General features: G+C 39.0%; 2 protein-coding genes across 5 annotated transcripts in view; one reads left to right on the top strand and one right to left on the bottom strand.

The window, feature by feature from the left end:
• Positions 1-4,547, top strand: part of arhgap17b (Rho GTPase activating protein 17b) — a 41,855-nt gene extending 37,308 nt beyond the window's left edge. For 2 of the 3 annotated variants that reach the window (XM_048183369.1, XM_048183360.1), the window contains one exon: positions 2,971-4,547. In XM_048183369.1, the coding sequence (XP_048039326.1) occupies positions 2,971-3,095 (125 nt within the window). In that variant the 3' untranslated portion in view covers positions 3,096-4,547. Of the gene's footprint in view, positions 1-1,548; positions 1,596-2,970 lie in introns of all 3 variants that reach the window. The other variant, XM_048183365.1, reaches the window with a different exon arrangement.
• Positions 4,548-6,384: 1,837 nt separating this feature from the next.
• slc5a11 (solute carrier family 5 member 11) lies at positions 6,385-20,315 on the bottom strand. Of its 2 annotated transcripts, none has more exons than XM_048183350.1 (16): positions 20,177-20,315; positions 14,708-14,879; positions 14,496-14,567; positions 14,107-14,211; positions 13,875-13,934; positions 13,371-13,475; positions 13,180-13,285; positions 12,257-12,337; positions 11,966-12,171; positions 10,961-11,096; positions 10,762-10,869; positions 10,521-10,671; positions 9,680-9,848; positions 8,384-8,599; positions 8,104-8,242; positions 6,385-6,681 (listed from the first exon to the last, which is right to left on the bottom strand). In XM_048183350.1, the coding sequence occupies exons 2-16, from the start codon at positions 14,840-14,842 to the stop codon at positions 6,458-6,460; spliced, it is 2,013 nt and encodes a 670-aa protein (XP_048039307.1). In that variant the 5' UTR covers positions 14,843-14,879; positions 20,177-20,315; the 3' UTR covers positions 6,385-6,457. The 2 variants fall into 2 exon arrangements, with proteins under 2 accessions (XP_048039307.1, XP_048039312.1); XM_048183355.1 differs by having other exon boundaries at positions 14,708-14,907; positions 20,177-20,291.
• Between the last annotated feature and the right edge of the window lie 712 nt (positions 20,316-21,027).

The raw sequence follows: 21,027 nt of genomic DNA, 5'->3' as shown, positions 1-21,027 counted from the left end.
AAGATTTTTTCTTTTAAACAATCATTTTATTCAGCAAGGATGCATCAAATTGATCAAAAGTGTCATTTGTGTGATTGTTACAAAAGATTTCCATTTCAAATAAATGCTGTTTATTGAACTTTCTATTCATCAAAGAATCCTAACGAATGTATCACGGTTTCCACAAAAATATTAAGCAGAACAACTGTTTTCAACATTGATAAGATAATAATTGAAAATTCAGCTTTGACATCACAGGAATAAAATGTACAATTTAAAATAACTGTTCTCTATTTCAGTATATTTCACAATATTATTGTTTTTATCGTATTTTTGATGAAATAAATGCAGTCTTGGTATAAGCAGAAGAGATGTCTTTAAAGAACATTAAAACATTTTAAAGGTGCTGTATGTAATTTTTTTGACTGAACTAAAGCATAAAAATACCATAATATGTTTGCAGATTTAGGATATTTACATGTCACGTTCACATACTTGTTTCTCTGAAACCAATGCTCCAGCCAGTTTCTTTTAGGGCCCATTTACACTAGTGCGTTTTTGTTTTAAAACAACTTTTTAAAATGAAAACGATCATCGTCTACACTGGCGTTTCCGAAACGATCTGCACGGCTGAAAACGCATGTCACATGACCATTCATGCACACTGGGCATGTGTGTACAACAGTTGCCTCTTGCGCATGTAGGTAGCTACAGTATTAAAAAAAATGCAGAGTTTAACTAAACAATGGCTACGCAGAGCGAACATGGGTAGCCACACCATTGTTTTTTTAAAAAGTCTCAGTTTTGGTCCGTTTATACTGAAACGAAACCCAGGCGTTTTCAAAAGTCACCGTTTTCGAGGTTTGAAAATGCCGGTGTAGTGTAAACAACAGGCGTAACCGTAGCAAAACTTGTTTTAAAACGAAAACGCACTAGTGTAAACGGGGCCTTACTTTGAAATGTGCGTTCCGTGTTGGAATGTCTGTTTTTGTTTTGGTCTGTGTGATTCCGCCCACTTCCAGTTTACCCAATAGTGTTTTGACACCCCGGGTTGCCATTTGGCTGAAAACACAGCCATGGAAGCCAGCCAACTGAGTCAGAGATCGTAGATTCAACCCAACCTAAAAAGCCTCGCCATCCTTCTAAAAATCTTTATGAACAGGAGCATATTAAAACTCGATAAGTCTCCTTGCCTTCCATTGTCAATTGTGCTCGTTTCTGTTGCATGTTCTCAATCTGGCAACCCATGTATTTTGAATTTGGACTGCTGTACCTGTTTCAACCACTATCTGTCAGTATTACACACTGCACCTTTAATTATTCCAAACTTTTGAACTGTACAGTATATTTGTAACTTTGCATAATCTAATTACTTTGTCTGCAACCTGTTTTACTTTTATAATGTGTCAGTGTTTCATGTTGACTTTTAAAAGGTCATTTGATTGAAATTGATTGGCTTTATGGAAGCTCACAGCCACCTGAATCATGATTGGCTTCACTTTGCTGGTGGTTGGTCGTCATCAGTGTTTGATCCTTTGAACATGTTGTGACGTTGTTGCACTGTTACAGATGTGTGATCTTCTGCCTGTGAGGTGTGATTTGAGTGGCAGGCGATGGTAAGAACTCTGGGCATATCCGTTTATGTTTTCTGAGCTCAGTCTGTGTGTCTGAAAGCTTTCTGCACAGTGCCTGTTTAACCCGACTAACAGCAAGTTAACCTGCATGACAGCCTGCCTAACCAGTGTTTTTGTGACATGTCTTAAAGGCATAGTTCACCCGAAAATGAATATTCTGTCATCATTTATGCCCCCTCAGGTTGTTCCAAACCTGTATGAATGTCTTCGTTCTGCTGAACACAAAGGAAGATATATGGAAGAATGTTGGTTACCAAGCAGATCTCGGCCCCCATTGACTACCATAGTATTTATTTTTCCTACCATGGTAGTCAATGATATTGTTTGGAGGATATATATATATATATATTTTATATAATATATCCTCCAAATATCTTCCTTTGTGTTCAGCAGAACACAATTGATACAGGTTTGGAACAACTTGAGGGTGAGAAAATGATGACAAATTTCATTTTTGGGTGAACTGTCCCTTTAAAATACCAGCACATGCTTTATGCAGCTAAACATGTAACTCCCTACCCATGAACCTCAGCTGCTTCTGCAGGGTCAGTTTTAGGTGTGTCATAGATACGGTGTTATTTAACATTATTCATTTTTCAAAAATAATCTACTGTTTTACAGTTTGGGGTCTTTTTTTTTGCTAAAAGAAATTGTTTTTATTCAGCAAGGGCACATTTTTTTAACAGATTATCGTTGAACTTTGTTCAACCAAGAATCCTGAAAAAAATGCATCACGATTTACACACATTAAGTATAACATTTCAACATTGATAATAACAAGAAATGTTTCTTGAGTATCATATCATCATGATTCCTGAAGGATCATGTGACACTGAAGACTGGAGTAATGATGCTGAAAATTCAGCTTTGATCACAGGAATAAATTACATTTTAACATATATTCAAATAGAAAAAAAAATTATTATAAATTATAATAATATTTCAGTTTTTTAACAGTATTTTTCTCAAATTATTGCAGCCTTGATGAGCATGATACTTATTTCCTAAACATAAAAAATCTTGACCCCAAACTTTTGATCAGTGGTGTATATTTATCATGTTTGGATATTAATGATGTATAATATTACTATTGTTAATGGTTAAATATAAATACTAATTTCATTGAAAGGCTATATCACAACTAAAAGCATTATTTTCATACTGTTGCCATTCAATAAAATAATATTAATATCGTTGTTAATAATATAATATGCATTTTGATATCCAAAACACATTCAAGTGCTTCTTGTTCAGTTATACATTCATGGTTTCACAAATTTTGCAGGTTTTATGGTGGAAACTAAGATGCTAAAATGTTTTCTTTTAAACACCTAAACTATGCATTATGATTGCACAGATGGAGATGGAGAGGAGAGATCTTTTACGGGACCAGGGCTGGATCTTGTCCCGGAGCTTGAGGAGGATAAAACCACGGAAACACCCTCAGAAGATGAACACCAATCAGAAAACACCGCCCTGTGAGGTGGGCGGAGTTCGGTTTTCAAACAGCAAATCGAAACCTATGTTCGCATACTAGCATACCGCACCGTATATTCCTACCCTTTTTAAGGATGTGAAAGTATCCAAACATTGTCACATGACCTCTTTATATACTGGTTACCTCATGAATAAATGTCGTTATTTAGCATTCTTCGATTTTAAGTAAAATGTTGGTAGCGTGATCAGTGAGTCAAAACAGTTGCTTCTAGTTCAAACGTCACACTGGAAATGGAAGGTCAAGTTGATGCATTGCATGGTGGGATACGGTACCCAGCAGTGTGCAAATATAGTAGGTCATCTGGGTATTCTAAACATATAGAATGTATGCAAAGTATACATACAGTAAAAGTAGTATGCTATTCCGAACATAGCCACTTTAACCTTTGGCGCCTGCAGAAAACAGTCAATTTATACAAGAAACAAAAACACTCTAGAAGCTTCCAGGAGTCTATCTGTCCTCACAATGCTGGCACATTGTAACCATATACCGGGAAGTAATCAGCACGCACATATTAACATGCCCTTGATTTCATTCACAAATGGCATAAAGCTGATTTGGGTTCTAATCAAATATGAATGTCTTTGAGTTTTGTGGTGTTTTGTGTAACAAGCATTATAATTGTGCCTTGAAATCACTGAGTTTGTGTGGCTGATATCCCACACTCTTCATGTTTATGTTGGTTATCATGGTGAATGTCATTTATTCAAATTTATTTTGTTTATTTTCTCTTTTAATAATTCAAAAATGACACAAATTGGATTAAAATGAAAAATAATTATTATACAGATACTATTCATTTGAAACATATAATTTAAGTATTTTTCCTGGGGTGCAATACTGACTGCAGTGTAGCGTTACAGCATTATAGTCAGTTATCTATTTAGTTTATTTGTTCTACAGGGTTTATTTTAGTGGAGGATACCAATATCAATTTATGTGATTCATCCATCCACAGTTTTTGATCCGCTAAAATAAACCCTGCACATACTATTATGAAATTCTCAAAATGACCAAAGATGTTCTTAAATGATCCTGTATCAGAGCTTTAGGGGTTTGTTTCATGTTGTATGCAATGCACAAACTGCACTGACAACATTAATGTGAATGAAAGGATTTATGGATCAGTCAAGCTCAGGAACCGTCAGCTAGAAAGCCAAAAGTCATTCATTCCTTTCATGAGGGAATATGTGTATTTTATTTCTGTGGTTATGTTCTCTTTAATAGGCTTTCTTAATTGTACATATTGATTTTTTTTTTCCCCCGTTTCTCCCCCTTTTGTATATCTGTGTGCACATTTCCTGCCTCTGAATTTTTGTTTTTCACATTCTCTAGTGCCTCAGATGAACAAATGTTGTAAAAATTTATTTTTCTTTCCAACACAAACTTTTTTTCTGATTATATATCTAATAAAATGCTTAATTACAGAAGCAAAATGGATCTCAAAAGTTGTTTTTTTTAAAACTGTTTAATTTACAGAAACATCAAAGACAAAATAGTTCAAGCTAGGGTAGGCAATGTTTTTTATAAACACTTTTTGTTATACTGGTTGAAACTCTCTTCACATCCTGATAGTAATCAATAATAGACATAGTCTAAATATATATATATAAATAGATATATCTGATATAAGTTCGAATGCAATGGTAGGATGTCTTACTGCCTCAGTAAGTCACCGACAGCATTAGGGGTAATAAATTACTTGTAATGCAAGTTACGTAATCAGATAAGTAAAGTAACACATTACTTTTAAATTTACAACTAAATATCTGAGTTACGTTTTCAAATAAGTAACTCAAGTTAGTTTGTTTTCCCATGTATTTCCAACTAGCTCTCTTGTCGTCATGTTGAGAGAAATCATGAGTAACTGCAGAAAAAGTATCGTAAAAGTAATGTAATGCATTACTTTCCATAAAAAGTAACTAAGTAACGTAATTAGTTACTTTTTTGGGGAGTAACGCAATATTGTAATGCATTACTTTTAAAAGTAACTTTCCCCAACACTGATCACCGAGCACCACAAACAAACAGCAGCCGTCTTTTACAGATCCTCCTGAACCAAAAACAGCAAGCTTATGCTGTGTTCAATCCATAATCATAATTCCTGTTATTAAAGGTGCAGTAAGTGATTTCTGAGAAACGCTGTTGATATTAGAAATCACCAAAACAAACATGCCCCTACCCAAAACGATCAGACCCCTATCTTTATAGCTCCACCCCCAAATTCACAAACACGCTATGCAACACAGGCACCTCCTACCAATGAGTGTATACGCCCCTTACTGCTGATTGGCTACAAGTGTGTTTTGGTGCTCAGGTCTGATCCACTTTTTTTAACAACTTTTCTCAGAAATTGCTTACTGCACCTTTAAGAGATGGCAACATGTGACATTCCCGGAGCGGTTCACGTTCTCAGACTTGGCTTTTTGAATTTCTGTGTCAACACTAATAACGCTGAAATGAATCTGCAGCAGTCAGGTGATACATGTTCATTATTATTGTCATGTAATGTGCTTTGTGACATGAGGTATTTGACTCTTCGCCGGAAGATTGTTTGACAAGCGATCTAACCAATCATAACGCCAAATCTGCCATTTTGTCCGACAAAGCAGTCAGGAGTTAGAAGATTAACCTCGGTGAACTCGAACTTGAACATTTTTAAAGATTACGTCTTTCCGCGTTTGTATGTTGTAAACAACATTCCTTCTGATGTTCATTCATGTTTATTTGATGCTATAAATGAACTAGTAGGAAGAGATGATCGGTTCACGAGCCGCTTGAGCTGAGGCACTACAGCAATCTGTCATGACACATTAAAGAGCCACAAAATGCTTTTTATTGTTCTAATTTCTTTAAAAAAAATTACACAATTTGAAAGCAGGGACTTTTATTTATATAAGTAACCTGCTCTGTCTTGTCTGTCGACGTGTTGTCAGTGTCCTCTTTGTATTTTTCACTCTGTGTGGCGTGACAGCGCCATGGCTTGTCGGACAAAGCAACAGTAACTAAGGGGGGGCGGGTCTTTTTAAGGGTCAATTTAACATCGTCTCTCATGATGCTTTGTAGACTGCTCTAGCTGTGCACGTTCATGTGTTTTGGACTGGAGGAGGCGTGGCTTTGGAGATGCTCTGAAGGGAGGGTAGGATCTTAGGCTTTCATAAGCTAGCTTGCTATTGCTAGCCTCTCAGAAGTTGCCTACCCTAGCTTTAAACTATCTTTATCAAAAAAGTAAAAACTGATTGATGATAAATAAATAAGCATTTAGGTCAATTATTAATTACATATTCCCATGAAGATTTACTTTCATATCTGTCACAATAAACAATCCATTATAAAGGACAAGTGACTATGCCCAGTAAGCGATGAGGAACACCGCCACTGACATACAGACGATGAGGTTGGCGTTTACCAGGTGTCTCATACAGGGCTCTTCCTCGAGGGAACACATTGGAGCCTCTGGAGGAGGAGACATGGGCTTCTTTCCTTTCTGCTTCTCCATTCCACAGATCCAGAACAGAGCAGATTTCAGTTTAGAGGAACCCGCTTCGCTGGACACAGAACTACAGGAGTCTGGTGAGAAACACAGTGCTCAGAATTACATGTACACAGATTGAAACTAAATATTTGTGACCTGCAAGAATATAAATGATGAATTAAAGGTGCTACAGAGGATGTTTTGTTTTATACATTTTTGCAATATTACTTGAAACTGTCTTTACTAACTGATAAAAGACTATTTATTAGGTGCACTGAAAGGAATAATATTAATATGCATCATCTGTGCACGAGGTAGGGCCTTAAAAACATCAGCCAATCGTTTACGCGATCATCGCGTAAACGACTGGCCCTCTGGCTTGTCAATCACTGCCATGACGTTCCTTGTGAGAGACGTGCTCGCTCCAGTAACTTTCCACACTCCACAGGCGCCGCATGCAATGTTTTTGTCAGGAGTAACAACTGCAGATTATGAGTTACCTGCGGTGAGTCCAACATAATCAATCCACTAACACAACACAGTGAATGCCGGTGGTAAACACTCTTGTTCCAATACGAGTGTTTACGAGTTTTGGGAGGCGTTCCTTCGAAGGAGGGGGGTTGTTCTTACGCATGCGCTCATTTCAAAAACTCAGTAACAGTCTTTGGATTCTAAGTCGACGAAAAGATCCTCTTTAGCACCTTTAAGTGCATTTTATATCACCTGCCAAATGCATGTAGACACTTTTTAAAACAGGAACTGCCTTGCACAAAAATAGCCCAATGTCATTTGCCACTTTTGTGACTTCTATTTAATGCAATGATGTTCAGATATTAAGTGTGATGTAAATGTCAATGTTTTTTGGACTTAAAAGTCTAAAATATGACGAAAAAGTAAAAAGTATGAGATTGGAAGTCAACTGACAAAAAGCTAAAATTATAACAAAAAGTCAACTTAACACATAATCCTTTTGTGTGTGTGTGTGTGTGTGTGTGTGTGTGTGTGTGTGTGTGTGTGTGTGTGTGTGTCAGAATTTAGACTGTATATCTCATATTTATAACTTTTTATTTTTTTATTTATGAATTTTACATGTTATATCATCAATATCCTTGTATTGATTTACCAAAGCATGATTTAATGAGATTATGTAATGAAATGATTTTCAGATATGTGAGGATAATGTTTTTATGTCATTATATGCTGAAATATATTTCATGTTCTTCAGATTTTTCACATATTGAGATTTTTCTGATCCCCCTCCTCCACCCACCCACCCACCCACCCATTCAAACACCTTAAAAATATCAAATGACTTTGTCTCCATCTGCTGGATAAGTGGTCTATTAAAGTCAAAGAATTAAGCATTAAACTGAGAATAAATCAGGATAAACTTGACAATTTTACAACACTTTGGCAAACCATTGGATGTATTATTTATCCTAAAGCAGATGTTTCTGTCCCTGTTTAATTAAAATCACAACATAATGCAACAAATGCATGTGAAGTGGAAAGGGTACCTTCTTTCATTTCATGTGCATCATTTTCTTTGTCCTTTGTGTACTGTGTGGCGCCTTCGATCGTGTAGAGATCTGAAGCCACAACCTCTCCGCTTTCTTTCACAGGATCAAAGCGTGTGTACCACGTCAAACGACTGATCTGAAAAATAATAAGCCCTTTATATAGTACGTGTGTGTGTATTCTCAAGCATTTCTGAGTGCAAACTATGTTTTTTGTGAAATTGAACACTGGGTTAGTGTTGGGGTGTGTGTGTGTGTGTGTGTGTGTGTGTTAGCTTACCTGCTCTGGTTTGGGCCTCTCTGTAGCCAGACTAACACACACCACCACAATGAGTGTGAGGAGAGTGAGAATGATGGAGAAATACAGGAAGTGAACATATTTGATGATGTCAGGCCTGGTGTCGCTCTCGTAGCACAGCGGTGTAGGATAGACGAAATCCAGAATCATCCTTATACAGCCCACCACCATGCCCACTATCAGACCCCAGAATGCACCCTACACCAACATCACAGGGAAAAAAGATCACATGATGTGTTTATTATTTATTGATTAATATATATAATAAAGTATATAATATTTCCTCAGAAACTAATTAAGAATTCAATGTATATAAAGTGCTGTATGGGGATTTATCAGTGATTCAGACATGAACAGGTGCATCCCTGCGTACATAATGTAGTGTGCACATAATGTGTGTGTGTGTGTGTGTGTGTGTGTGTGTGTGTGTGTGTGTGTGTGTGTGTGTGTGTGTGTGTGTGTGTGTGTGTGTGTGTGAGACTAAGTCAAAATTATGTGATGACTTGACATTTTGACAGAATGTCATAATAATATAAGATAAATAGTTTATTCATGAAATAAAAAGGTCACAAAAAAGTAGAAATTATGAGATAAAGTCTAAATTATGATATTGTCCGTTATAGAGTTACATCGAAAGTTGACATTGTGACTCATAATTATGATAAGTTAATTATGAGATAAAAAGGTGACAACACATTGCCATAATTATAAGATAAAAGTAGAAATTACGAGATGGAGTCTAAATTGTGTCTGTTATAATTACGAGATTAAAAAGTTTACATTGATACATAATTATGAGATAAGAAGCCTTGATTATGATGTTAAAATTATGACAAAAAGTTAAAAAGTTGAAATTATGACAAATGAAAACTGACATAATGAGAAGTCAGTTATAACAAAAAATTGTTCATGGCATAGACTTTTTGTCATTTCTCTTTTATATCTCATAATTATGATTTAGTATGTCAATTTTAACATTTATCTCATAATTATGACTACTTTTGTCAAAATTATGATTTTCCAAAGGATTATTTTTAAGTGTCAGAAATGGGTTTCCATATTATACAGTGCATAGTATAAGTTCATATACACAGGTTCTGCTGTAGCTTTTGAACCATTTTGTTGGCGGAGCAAAAAATAGACAAAGCAAATGGCAAAATATCTATCAATTGTGTTGGTCTTGATACCCTCTGTGATTACTATTGCAGAATCCCAGCTGCAATTATGACGCTATATGTATTTAAATGTAGAACTCTCAATGCTTGATTGGTTTTGTACCTTCTCGTTGGTCCGTTTCCAGAAGCATCCCGCAAGGAAGATGACCGTTATGGGGGGCTGCAGGTACATACTGATGGATTGGATGTAGATGAAGAGCTGCCCACCCTGACTGGCCTGAACCAGAGGAATCCACAGCACTGACACCACCACTAACACCAACACAAACACTCTTTGACATGGAAACACACACACATAAACAGCAGTTGAAACTTTACCAGAGAGAAAATATGTATTAAGTATTTGTAGTTGTAGAATGACAATTCTAGATTAATTTACCATAAACAAAAGCTCCGTTAAAAGAAGGATTTTACTGGTTAACAGCTTATAACTATCAAGCTGGCCACCAACATCATAAAATGTTGATATTTGGTTGAATATAGGTTCTGTTCAATATCAATTTGGCATAGAATACCGACACAACTGACGTCGATATTTTGTTGGTTTTAAGTTGTGGCAAAATTCAATGTCAACATCATGCTAATAAGGTATGGTAATTAAAACCCAAAGTCTGCTAAACATCATAATGTTCACGTCCACACAACGTTAAAATATAACTCTCATATTTTATTGCCGTCATGCCATTCTTAGGTTTTGGCATCAACATGATTTTCATTTCCAAACAAAATTCAACATCATTCCAATGTCGGAGGTTGACGTCAACCCAATTTTCAATTTCAACCAAATTTTTAATGACTGTCCAACGTTGGAGTCTTTCTGACATCAAATTAGCGTCCAGCACCAGCTGGGTACTTTTAAATGCAAATAGGCTCTTTACAGGCTGGAGAAATGGATGAATTTGCCTTTAAAATTTAATGTGTGTATAATAGCTTATTGATGTCACCTTCCCACAATCATGAGCTCCCACTCGGAGGCAGTGCGGCGGATGTTTCTCCACAGGTCCATGGTGAAAATAGTGCTGGAACTGTTGAATATGGAGGTCAAAGAGGACATGAGAGCAGCCAACATCACAGCCATCATTAAACCCCTCAGACCTGGACAAACACACAGGAAGAAAGTGATTCAGCTCAGCCAGCTGATCTAGAAACTGAATAACATAAATATTCACTGAATCTCACTAATACCTGCAGGAAGGAGCTCCATGACCAGTTTGGCATAAGCAATGTCTGAGCAGCCCACGGAATTCCCACAAACCTGTTTACACACATCCGGGTCTCCACAGCCCACCTCGTCTACAATTCACACACACGTTCACATGCATTTCAATTGAACAATTTGCTCATTTAGAGACCTCAAACTGTGGTGTTTGCTTCAGTGACGCACCTGGGTAAAGTATTCTGCTGATCATGCCTGGAATCACCATCATGAAGAAGGGCAGGACTTTGAGGTAAGCAGCGAGCAGAGATCCTCCTTTGGCATGCAGAATGTTTTTGGAAGCAAGCGATCGCTGCACTATCACCTGCACACAGGAATGACGACAAAATATATTATGTTTGGAAGGTATGTTGTTGCTAGGCAGCTGCTAAGATATTATGGACCATTACAGGGTGGAATCTAGTCTATGAGTTCTAAACTAGATAAAGCAGCATTTCCACCGAAATTACCCTGAAAATTTGTTCCAGGAACTTTATTCCGTAGTACTACACATGACTTTCCAGTTCCGCTGGCTTCGTCCTCCGCATATAAGTTTAATAAAGCCTGAACCTCATCATCAGTCCATCGGTCATATTTTTTAAACTCCACTATTGATTCAAACAACAAACAACTGTACGCACCGCAAGAGACTTAAAAATAAAATGCTGCATGAACTCAACCAATCAGCATGTTCAGCACCCAAGTCCCACCACCAAATGTTCCTGAACTTTGAAAAAGTACCACCTCGAGAGCAGGGACTTTCTGAGGGGAATTTTTTTACCTGGAACTTCATTTAGACCCTGGTTCCTGTGGTCGAAACACACCAAGTACCACCCCAAAGTACCTATAGTTCCTGGGGAAAGTTCCTGTGGTGGAAACGCCGCTATTGAAACTAGTTTAGAAATAGTTTAGAACTAGTCTAGAACTACCCTTGTGAAGATGTATACTTTTAAGATGTGCGACATTTAAGACTAATGTGCACATTCAACGCACTACTTTTTCACAAGAGTAGCTAGATTGGTGGAACTAGACCTCTAGTCAGATCAAGAACTTCAGTTTAGCTACCTAGAACTAGAACTCAAGGTAGACCTAGACCCTCTAAAGCAAGAACTTATAGATTAATATATAGAAGCCATCATACCCATCATGGTAATGCATTTAATAAGTGTTCAATCAACACTGCTGTTGCTTCACCTGGTCAGAACACCAGTACCACATGGAGGGCATGGACATGCCCAGGATTACTCCCGGCCAGGGCAGGTCAGAGGTCACAGGGTGACGGAATATGTGAAAGGCATCATCACGAGGGATTCCACAGGTGGTGTTGGGCACCCGGATGGAGGGAATAGCCTGAGGATACTTGTCCAGGACAGCCTGAAATCCCCCAACCTCTGCAAAACCTGACATTGAGAAAAAAAAAAGAGTATATTACTATTGTATAACGGCTTCAGAAGCTCAGTCAACATGATTGTCATGGTCACTCACTGAAGCCCATGAGGATCATGGCCCCCACCACCATGATGACAGTCTGAACCGCATCGGTGTAGATCACTGCTGCCAGACCACCTGTGACCACATCAGTCAAGAAATGGTTTAGCAGATTGTAAGACTTCCTCACTTCTAGGATTAAAGGTCCATGAATATCAACATGAATGATAACCAGAACTAGTGATGGGCACTTTTGAAACAGCTTCATGAACCTTCAAAACTTTTGCAAATCATTCGTTTCGAACCAGTGATTCAGAGCACGTTTCAAACTGCCAAAGTCAGGTGATTTCAGTGAACGAGGCTTTGTTAAATCTATAACTATTTCGAAATGTTTTGAAATGTCAGTCTCTTTGAACCCATGAACCAATGTCTATATAGTTTTTATCTGATCTCGGATCAGTTTCATAAAATTGCCAAAGTTTAATGACATTTGTATAGTAAAAAGGAAGAGTTGGTGTAGTAGTCTCTTAATGACCTGATTTACTAAACAACAAAACAAGTCCTACAATTGAATAAAATAGCATATTATGCAGACATTTCATATTTAATGGTATTTGGGTTGCGTTTTGGGTTTCGTTCAGATCCGCAGGCGTGACCAGCTTGTGGCATTTCGAGCACTTCGAAACAGTAAATCAATATGAGAAGAAACATTTGAAGTTTCAAAACGCTTAGGTTCTCCTATCACCAACTTTGAATAATCGTTCTAATTCTATTAGAATAGAGGTATCCAAACTATAACAATAACTACACAATGGAAATATATCATTAGTATCACTTTCAGAGCCCAAATGATTGAAGATTGATAAAAACATTGACAGCCAATCAGAACCCAACAAGTTTAAACAGTTCAAGCATTTATGGCATGTTTATGTTGCAGTGCTTTGGTGTGAACAGCCCTTAAGAGTAATAAAATATCCGACCCGCGATGGTGTACAGAGCCGTAATGCCGAGAAGCAGAACCACAGCGAGGTAGATGTTCCACTGCAGAGCCTGCTGGATGAACACAGCTCCAGCATACATGTCCACCTGCACAGAGACACACACAGATCTATTCAAATCTGATTACAAAATCAGTTGTTAATTTGATTTTTTTTTAATTCAACATACTTACTGATATTTTTGTGAAGATGTAGATAAATAGATATAAAACACAAAGAAATAACTGTATTCTTTTGCCACCAAATCTTTTCTGTAAATACTCAGGCATTGTTGTGACCTGCAAATTAATGGAAAATAATACTAATTTATATAATTTGTTTTTATTTCACACTAATTGCAAAAACAACTAGAAAAGGACAGTTGCATGTGGATACACTATACAGAGTCCAAAAGTTTGGGGTCAGTAAATAAAATAAAGAAATTATTCATTAAGGATGCATTAAATTGCTCAAAAGTGTCAATAAAGGCATTTACGATTTATGTTATAAAAGATTTATGTTTTTTATTGAATAATTTTTTGCTTTTAATCAAAAAATGCAGCCTTGGTGAGCAGAAGAGACTTCTAAAACATTTAAAAATTGTACTGACCCCAAACATTTTAGGCTACCTGTTGCTTGAGATCTGTTAAATGGACTCTAAGTGTACGTAATACTGTATTAATCTGTTGTTTTCTCACCCTTGATGCAATATAAATGGGTAAAAATAGCCAGCCCAAGAGCAGCACCATCAGCATGCCCTGCAAATGAACATGAGAAGTTAATCTCTGAGACATTAACTATATTACAACACAAGGGCCTGTAGACGTCACTCATTTCCTTTGGCTTTTTCCATAATGCACTCTATAATGTGGTATATTCAGCAAATCTATGTACTCTCTGTCTCATAAATTGTAGATATTGTGTGCTCACGTTCCATTCATAAGCAGTGGCACCTATACCAGCTGCTGCCCCAGAGCCTGCGAGCCCAATGAAGTGACCACTTCCCACGTTACTGGCAAACAGAGAGGCGCCCACCTGCACAACATGATAGAAGATGGAAAAGATGTGAGCTTGAAATTACATTGCATCTGTGAGGGGCCGTTTACATGACACTGTTTTCAACTAAAAACGGAACACTTTTTATGCATTTTTGGCAGTTCATTTACACAACAACAGCATTTTGGAGGGGTTTCAATGTGCACGTTTTTGAAAACAATACCATTATTGTTCAAAAATGCAAAGGAAAAATTTTCCGTTTTTGTCTGCATCATTGTCATGTAAACGTACCCTAAGGTTCATAGCTTTTTTTACTCGCTTACCGGCCACCAAGTCATGTTTTTGCCAGCAAGAAAATATCCATCCACTGTGCTCCTCTTGGTCTTCCACATGGACTGTTGGGTGAGCAAAGGTTATGAATATGCCATATAAAAGATGTTAAGCCATAAAGGTGATAAGTAACACATTTACTGGAGTAATATTTTGTCACTGTGAAGTGATATAGCACTGCATTTTGTCTTTTCAGTAAACTTACCCACAAGCCCACTGCCAGAACCAAGAGGAAGTAGATGACAAGCACCACTATATCTGTGGTGGCCAGGGTGGTCGGCGGCAATGTGCCCTCGGTGGTGGGGGAAGGAGACACGTCGGGATGCTCAGTGGTAGCCATGAGGTCAAAGGTCAAGGAGTTTCTCAGGTGTGCGTCACTTTAAAACAACAGATGGTGGATAATCTCTGTATCACATAAACAATTTAACAAGCACAATATGATTCAGTGTGATGATATCAAGATTTTATGTCTTCACTGATTACACATTATCTAGCCTGTATTCACATGTTAATGCTTGTTGTGTTTAATCAGATACCGAGTACAAGTTACAACAGAGGAATGGCACATGTTTCCCTACAGAGTGTAAAACTGAAATGTTAACTTCTAAGAAAGGACCACAGGGAAGATATTTCGTAAAACTCATTTCATAAAGCACAAACAGAAATGGGATTCTACTAGCAGAACTCACATTTGCTGATCCAAATTTGATAAAGAACCCATACAAAAGACCATATGCTTCCTAACAGATCTATGTGTTTTACTGCATGGATTTAATCAGTTTTACTCTCAACAGAAGAGAGAAATACTGTATATACAAACATGCATACAGCAGCCAGCATTTTTCAGGTTTCATTAAGCTGTAAAGTTAGTGGTATTATGGAGATGAGGGAATGAGACGTGTCTGAGCTGACCCTATAGTGAAACAACTTTCTCCTAGAAAAACTGAACACAATGGGCAATGACGTTCAAGTGCACAAAATAGGGGATTGGTACTTATGAAGCTGTCAGAGAAACACTATAGCTGGACGCCGCTGTTCAGGCAGCCAAACAGTTGCCGCAGAGAAACTTAAAGTGAAAGTGACGTGATGTGTAGCCAAGTATGTTGTCCCATACATGGAATTTGTGCTCTGCATTTCACCCATCCAAGTACACACACACAGCAAAGAGTATTGAACACATACATTGTGAACATACATCCAGAGCAGTGGGCAGCCATTTTTGCTGCGGCGCCCAGGGAGCGTTTGGGGGTTAGGTGCCTTGCTCAAGGGTTACAAGTCCAACTTTCTAACCCAGGGGTTAAGAAACGCATTCCTTGAGCCTCCCCAACCCTGTATCCTTAATCAAACAAACCTGATTCAGATCATCAGCTTATTAGTCGAGACTCCAAGACCTGAAATGGGTGTGTCAGACAAAGGAGACATGCAAAATGTGCAGTGCTGGGGAGCCTCCAGGAATGTGTTTGGGAACGCCTGCTCTAACCACTGGGCCACAACTGTCCCATGATGATAATAAATGATAATAAAGCAGCAAATTTCAGTGTTTATGAAGTAGCAGAACTGAGGCTGAACTGTGCCAGTCAGGTGACCTCTCCAGCCGCTGCAGTGAAGTGATAGGGAAGCGGTGGGTCTTGGCGCTTAATCAACTGAAGTCAAACAGTGACAAGGAAGCAGTGAATCCCTGTTAACTAACACAGAATCAACTGCAGTGGAACCATGTGGCGTCAGGAGCCAAAACAGTGATAATAAACAACATTTATGAGGATCAGCTATAACCTGCTGTTTCAGAGGTTTTACTTAACTGAGTGGGCTGAGCACCGGCAGTGCCTGCAATGACGAAAGTCTAGCAGACCTTGTTGAAACACCGCACCCAAGAGAAGAGAAGGAGTCAAGTCCTTCTCTACCCGCTCCAAACGGGACTTGAAATGGCACTGGGGAGTGAGGTTTACATGCACAACTCTTACTAGCTTGCCTTCATTACACCTAAACTGCTGCTGACAAAACAGCTGTTATGGGCTTCCTATCATAAAACGAGCTTTCCAGCATCTGAGAAGCTAGCGAAAAAACTTCCAGACTATGGAATCTGGCAAAAGTGTTCGGAGAAGCCTATTCTGCTCACCCATGCCCATGAGGGCTTGTAGAGTGAGCTTGAAACCCTATAGGGCATTCCACGTTCTGTGAACTGTAAGCCAAAGCTATCACATCCACAATCTAATGGAATAGCCTCTGCTTTGATACCAACAGACCCTTTAGTGCGACTACCGAAGCACATAGCTGCACAGAGAGTCTAAACTGCCTAGTGTGCTCTACATAAATACACAGAGAGCATACAGGGCAAGAAACTGCAAGGGAGGGGGGTTGTCCCTGGCAGCAGGTTAGCTTGGAGCAAAAGCCGATATAGGTATAACCTGGGCTGTGAACAATGTTGAGAGCACCTTAGGAACATAACCTTTTCTTAATTTGAGAGCAACTCTACAGTCACTCGGGCCAAAAACTATGTAGGACTCGACTAAAAAAAGTGCACATATTCACTCACTCGCTTAACTGATGCGAGTGCAAGCAAGCGCAGTCTTGAAAGAGAGCACTTAAGGCAGGAACACACCAAGCCGATGGTCGGCCATCGACTAAGTTTTCTCAGTGTGTTCCGCACCGTCGGCTGAAGTTGGTCCTCATCTGCCTTTTTTCGGCCGATTCGAAATGTTGAATCGGCGTTGGAGCTCGTCGGTCCGTCGTGCCATCTGATCATTCTGATTGGTTGTTCAGCTACTGCCACCTGCTGGTTCGGAAAGGCATTTCATCTCACGCAGGCGCAGAACTGACATGCTACTTGGCCGTCGGCTGTCGAGCGTCGGTTTAGTGTGTCAGGGCAACTTTGGACACAGACACTGCCGACATGAGCCAACCCCACAGTCTGCTTTCGTCGCCACTAGTTCGTCGGCGTCGGCTTGGTGTGTTCTGGCCTTTACAGCGAAGCCAACTGGAGTGGCTCAAATGGGAAGCATCTTGAAACTTTCAGATCTAAAGCCAAATCCCAAGTGGTGATTGTAGATGGGTGAGCAGGGTTTAGCCATCTCATGCCATGTAAAAATGTACGTATACTTTGAGAGTAGAAGGCCGCCATCTAAGCCTGTGATCTGAACATGAGAGTAGACATGTTTCAATTCCACTGATATAATCCAGTAACTTGGCCAATATGCACGAGGGTCTGTTTCAGTGTGCTCATTTAAACTAATGCTTTGACAGTGTGTGATTTGGTGGTCCCAGATCCAAGATGAGAAGGGAACCACTGTCTTTGATGGGGCCCGGACAGTAGCCTGTCACACTTCTGTACAACATATAGTAACAGAAGCTGCAGCAGTTTCTGCTTAAGACAAGGCAACCAAAGGCTGGGAACTGCTGTGAGAGTGAGGAAGAGCTGGAGCTCTGAAACTGCTGCACTTTTTGTGTATACATATATACTGACTTAATGCACTGCACAGTGGAACAGTCAGAACATGAAGGCAACTATTGTTCTCATCGCCCGCAATGAGCAGGGGGACGTGACAGACAGAAACAAGAGAGCAGACTTGCTGTCGTCGTCATGAGTGGATGAGAACAAAGTGGTGATATTGCTTACGTTACAGCAGTGATGAGCTACCGGACCTAGTTGAACACCATGGGTTGATGAGAGCAAAGCGACGTCAGTGCCAGTGCTATTACCTATATCACAGTAATGCTGAGTTACCGGGCCTGGATGAACACTGTGCCTGATTTACAGAAAAGCAGCGGCAGTGTTGGTGCTTTATCCATCACAGGACTTGTCAATATAATGTCCAAATATCAATAAGGTACAGTCATGATGGAAGTAATTACAGATTGGGAGTGCACTTGTGAATGGTGGGCTTGCATCAAAATAAAGCCCTGTTACACTCCCTGAGAAGGGGATATGTTGGGAGGTTGAGTGGCAGAACATTATAGTTCAACGTACTCTCTGAATGAACCATGATCAGTCAGTCATCAAGATCATTTAGCACACAAACTCCACTAATTATAGAAGGGAGAGAGCCACGTTCATACATTCCATGAATGTACACACTCATTGTAGGAATTGCAAATTGGTTCTCTGTGCTCATAAAGCAATTTTGTGATGAGGGCTATCTGAATATAGAAGTAGGCACTCGCCAGATGTACTGAGATAATCGGCGCTTTAAAGCAAGGGGTGAGAGAAAAGAATTCTGATAGGGAAGCACCTTCTGTCTTTCAGCTTTGTTGTACAGCACAGTGGAACAATCACAGCACAAAGACAACTAGTGATCTCAGTGCCCGCAATAGGCAGGGAAACTGAGAGGAGTAAGACAATGGGTAGACTTTACTGTCGACCATTCCACAACATTATGCGGCACTTTCCTTGTGTCAGGAACGGATGGCATTTTGGCCACGAGTTCTCTGGTTTTGTAGCTGGCTCAGGCTCTATGCAAGAGGCTTGATAACCATCGTGCAGAGGAAGAGTGCTGAAAGCAGCAGCATAGCCAATGTATTTTTATAGGAGGGCTATGAGAGACAGAATTGCCAGTGTACGCAGTGGCTAATGTAAGCAACACAGACAGTGCTTATCATAGAAGTGCTTTGTGCTCTGAACACGGCAGACTTCCTCTGAGGTGGAGGGCTGCTTATATTGTGTGAATGAGCGAGCAACTGGGGCATTTTGTGCTTTATACAGACGGGGGGCTGCATATATCAGCTCCTAAGATTCACAGGAGCTCATCCTAGTCATCTTCTGACAACGCAAAAGGTAACAAAAGAGGTTACGAGTTCCAACGGAGGGGCAGAGACTGTTGAGGCAAGCCGATACTGACTTGGAGCAAGCTCGTACCCTGACTCTTCAGCCTCCGGCTGCTCCTTGTTCTGTGGCGGCGGAGGGTGGAAGCAGTTCAGTGGCCAGCTTATCGTCAAAGATGGTGTCGATACGGAGGTGAAGGATCCTGACACTCATCACTTCACAGTGAGGATAGCCATGTCCTTCCAGCACTGAAAGAAATAGCCATTCTTACCGGAACGCATTCAGGGGAGTGGTAATCCAGGTGCTGTCCGCTGTTTGGAGTAAATCTCATCGGCAAGTAACAATTGGCTTTCTGAAGACAGAGCAGCTGTCTGAAGGAGAAAGATTCTGAAGAAATTCCATTCACCGCTGCCTTACATATGGGGAGCATTCCCGCCCCTATTTCACATGCTTGAACGTCATTGGCCATTGTGTTATAATGGCGTTATTCCAATCAGGCTTCAGTATTTAGCATCAGCTCTGGCACAGCGTTGAGGGACCGAATCGAAAGGGAACTATATTGATAAGTGTAGTTATATATAAGGTTTGTAAAGTTGTTTTTAAAGGTGTTGGGGGAAAAAAATAATTTGTAAATAAAAAATTACAGCATTAGTAGTATCCAATTACTAATTACTAAATTCTTCTTACTGACATTAATATCCGTTAATGTTCACGTATTCACCTTAAATATAATTAAACCCCAGCAAAAATAAAACAAACAAGCATGCTAACATAATCAAAAGTGCTTTTTCAGCCTGAAGAATTAAACAAAGCTGAATCAAAGATTTTAAACACTTTTTCAGGAGGAGTACAATTACTTGTACACATATGGCCATTACAACATAAACTAATAAAAATAAATAAATGAACAAAACTAACCTGAATAACGGGTCAGAAACAGTCAGAGGTCTCTATCCTAGTGAATGGTCCATTCAAACAGGAATGTAGGGTCTCCAGTGAACGAACCCAGTGTTTCTCTCAGTACCGTAGAGATGATCCCTCTCCGATCAAAGGGGTCAAACTCCACTTGCCTTCATGTAACACTACACGCTGGTTAAAATGTAAGGGCGTTTTATTACCAAAACAGTAATGACAACAGAACAATGTTGCAACATCACTTATACAGAGTTACTTAGTAGAGGCGCCAACATTTATTATACATCATACATTACAAAAGAAAGGAAAACAAACTCTGAAATAGCCATCATGTCATGATTAAACAAATGTAAAAGTGCTGTACTGCCCTGAAAATTTTCATAACTCTAGAAGTTTGTGTGTTTTTTTGCATCACCACCAACCATTAATTTGTCTTCTATGGCACTTTAAAGATGAACTCATTCAAATCTAAAATTCTTCTTTGGGCTGTCCCATCCACGATGAGAGCATGAAATTAGCTATTAACACTGTGAAACATGCCCTAAAAGTAAAATACAAAGCATGTATGAATTATTACATTACTGACATTACAATAATGACCCATAAATTAATTTAACAGTAATCAATAGCAGCTATGAAATGTGCTGTGATCATATGGTAAAAACATTTTCTGTTTTTATATTTCAAGCCCCTGGGTCCTTACATTTAGTTGTAAACACAAAAAAGATGAGCAAATTTCACCATTACACAATTAAAATGATAAATATTGCCATAAAAATATTTTTATAAGTGGGAAACCAGTCAACACTTAGATAAAGGCTCAACCATGTGTGATATTTTCACAATTTTTACAA

This window comes from Megalobrama amblycephala, linkage group LG1, assembly GCF_018812025.1.
Source record: "Megalobrama amblycephala isolate DHTTF-2021 linkage group LG1, ASM1881202v1, whole genome shotgun sequence".
Lineage (NCBI taxonomy): Eukaryota > Metazoa > Chordata > Actinopteri > Cypriniformes > Xenocyprididae > Megalobrama > Megalobrama amblycephala.
The sequence above is the reverse complement of the archived record's forward strand: the minus strand, read 5'-3'. Positions and strand labels throughout refer to the sequence as shown.

What these genes read in the sequence shown, in the direction of transcription:
- slc5a11 (XM_048183350.1), bottom strand. Translation starts at nt 14,842, where the DNA reads ATGGCTACCACTGAGCATCCCGACGTGTCTCCTTCCCCCACCACCGAG. An exon ending in CCATTTATATTGCATCAAGG is followed by an intron (nt 13,476 to 13,874) that starts GTGAGAAAACAA and finishes ATTAATTTGCAG; the next exon opens with GTCACAACAATGCCTGAGTA. An exon ending in CATGGAGCTCCTTCCTGCAG is followed by an intron (nt 10,672 to 10,761) that starts GTATTAGTGAGA and finishes GTGTTTGTCCAG; the next exon opens with GTCTGAGGGGTTTAATGATG.